This window comes from Triticum urartu, chromosome 6A (assembly GCF_056163025.1).
Source record: "Triticum urartu cultivar PI428250 chromosome 6A, HENAU_Tu73, whole genome shotgun sequence".
NCBI lineage: Eukaryota > Viridiplantae > Streptophyta > Magnoliopsida > Poales > Poaceae > Triticum > Triticum urartu.
The window spans coordinates 337,298,906-337,301,411 of record NC_141878.1 but is presented as its reverse complement, the minus strand read 5'-3'; the positions used below and the strand labels follow the sequence as shown (position 1 = coordinate 337,301,411).

The 2,506-nt window shown below is 58.3% G+C and overlaps 1 protein-coding gene across 1 annotated transcript; it reads left to right on the top strand.

The window, feature by feature from the left end:
* The first annotated feature begins 366 nt into the window (after positions 1-366).
* On the top strand, positions 367-1,011 carry LOC147965177 (uncharacterized). The gene has a single exon (XM_087530326.1). It carries the CDS (start codon positions 367-369, stop codon positions 1,009-1,011), a length of 645 nt encoding a protein of 214 aa, XP_087386452.1.
* The last annotated feature ends 1,495 nt before the right edge of the window (positions 1,012-2,506 follow it).

The window sequence follows — 2,506 nt, the reverse complement described above, 5'->3', positions numbered from 1 at the left end:
TGTCTGTCTCCCTCTGTATGTACGTGTATCTTAGGAGATAATATATCGGTCTCACCCCTTGTACCTATATATATATGTGCCTAGTGCACGATCAATCGATTATCGATGCACCAAATAATTCTCTACGTGGTATCTATCGCAAGTCGATCCTCCCGCTTCCGCAAACCGTAGCCGCCGCCTCCTCGGGCCGCCGCCGCCGCCCCACGCCGTCGCTGCTACTCCTCTCCACGCGCGCCTCCCCCTGTGTCCTCTCCTCCCCGTCGTGCCGCCCTCCCGCCGCGTCGCACCTCTCCCATCGCCGCGCCGCCCCCTTCCCCAACCCCTCCGCCACAGCCGCGCCGCCCTCTTCCCCAACCCCTCACCGCCATGTCGTCCAACGCCTCCACCTACTCCAACCCATTCGCCATCGACCCTGCTGAAATGTGCGACATCAACGTCCACGCACGCGTCCCCGTCACCCTCGACGCCTCCACCTCCACATACTTCATGTGGAAGACGTACTTCTCGCTGCTCTTCCGCGAGAACAACCTCGTGGATCATGTGGATGGCACCGTTGACTCCCGTGCCATGGTGGACGACCCCGAGTGCACCGCGATCGATGCCACGATCATCTGGTGGTTCTTCACTACCATCACCAAGGACATGTTCCACACGGTCGTGAGCGCCGGCGATGACGCCCGCGCCCTGTGGGTTAAGCTGAACGGCCTCTTCACCGACAACAAGCTTCAGCGCCGCGTTTTTTTGAAGTGGGAATTTTTTGACTGTCACCAGGATGAACAATACATTGATGACTACTGTCGCTACCTAAAGACGTTGGCGGATGAGCTCCGCAACATTGGTGCCAAGGTTGATGACGACCTCCTCCTCAGCACGCGCACCGCCGGCCTCAACGAGGACTTCGGCAACGCTGCCTCCAACCTCACCTTGATGCCGGAGCCCTCCTTCCCCAAGTTCGTGGCGTACTTGCAGTTGGAGGAGCGCCTGATGAAGGGAGTCAAGAAGCGTGTGTAGCACCACGCCCTTGCCGCCGGCACCTCCCATGGCGCCCCACCACCGGCCGCCCCACCGGCGCGGCGCCGGCAGCCCCCCCCCCCACCCCCCCGCGCGCGCGCCTCCAGGGTACTTCCCCCTGCCGCACTCAATGGACGTACGACACCAACTAGTGGACCAGCGTCGTCCACGTGTACTCGATGCCGGTCCCTCAGGCACCCGCTTTGGTCATCCTTGGGCCTCATCCGACGAGCCACCAGGCCCTCTTTGCCGCGCAGAACGCTGCTCCCAATAGCAGCTACGGTGTTGCGCCCCCACCCACGCCCGCCTACGGGGCCGCACCCGCCTATGGCGCTGCTGCCGCGCTGGCCTTCGGCGCCGCCCCCGCGCCGGCCTACGGAGGGTTTTACCCTCCTCAGGTGCCGCCGCCGTTGGACCCGGCCCTTCTCGCTGCTCTGCACTCCGCCCCATCACCGACTTCCTATGGTGGCGGCGGTGACTGGTACATGGACTCGGGCGCCACCACTAATATGACTGCTCATCCGGGTAAACTCACGTCTGCCACTCCTGTTCATACTCCCACTTGCATCACCGTTGGTAACGGTTCCTCCCCACCCGGTACACATGTCGGTCATATGTCATTTCCCTCTACTTCTACTCCCGTTCATATCTCTAATGTTCTTGTGTCTCCTGACTTAGTCACTAATCTAATTTCTGTTCGTCGCCTTGCATGTGAGAATCCTATCACTATTGAATTTGACGATATCGGCTTTTCTGTGAAGGAAGCAAGTACACGGATGGTACTCCACTGATGTGACAGCCCGGACGAGCTTTACCCGGTGCATCCCTCCGGCGCCACCACCACCCGTCGTCCCGCCGCCTTCGCCGCTAGTGTCGATCTATGGCACGCCCGCCTTGGTCATCCCAACTCCACTGTTATGCGTCAGATTCTACAGAGTTTTTCTTTCTCATGTAATAAGGTTGACGACCACACTTGTGAGGCTTGCTTTCTTGGCAAGCACGTTCGTCTTCCCTTTAGCAAGTCTACAAACATTTCCACCTTTCCGTTTCAGTTATTGCATAGTGATGTCTGGACGTCCCCGGTTGCGAGCAACACGGGCTACTTATACTATTTGGTGATATTGGATGACTTTTCTCATTATGTGTAGACATTCCCTCTCCGTCGCAAGTTTGACACTCTTGCAACACTCACAGCTTTTTATTCATATGTCACCACACAGTTCGCTCATCTATTCTCGCCTTACAAACAGACAACGGCAAGGAGTTTGACAACGTCGCTGTCCGCAATCTTCTTGCGTCCCACGGCACCGTCTTTCGCCTCACTTGTCCCTACATGTCACAGCAGAATGGTCGCGCCAAGCGCATCATTCGCACTCTTAATGACTGTGTCCGCACGTTGATCTTCCAGTCCTACGTGCCACCTCGGTTCTGGCCGGACGCGCTCGCGACCGCCAACCTCCTTATTAACATCCGCCCGTGTCATTCGCGCTGGAAC

Excerpts from the sequence above, each read along its gene's own strand:
- LOC147965177 (XM_087530326.1), top strand. The coding sequence starts at position 367 with ATGTCGTCCAACGCCTCCACCTACTCCAACCCATTCGCCATCGACCCT.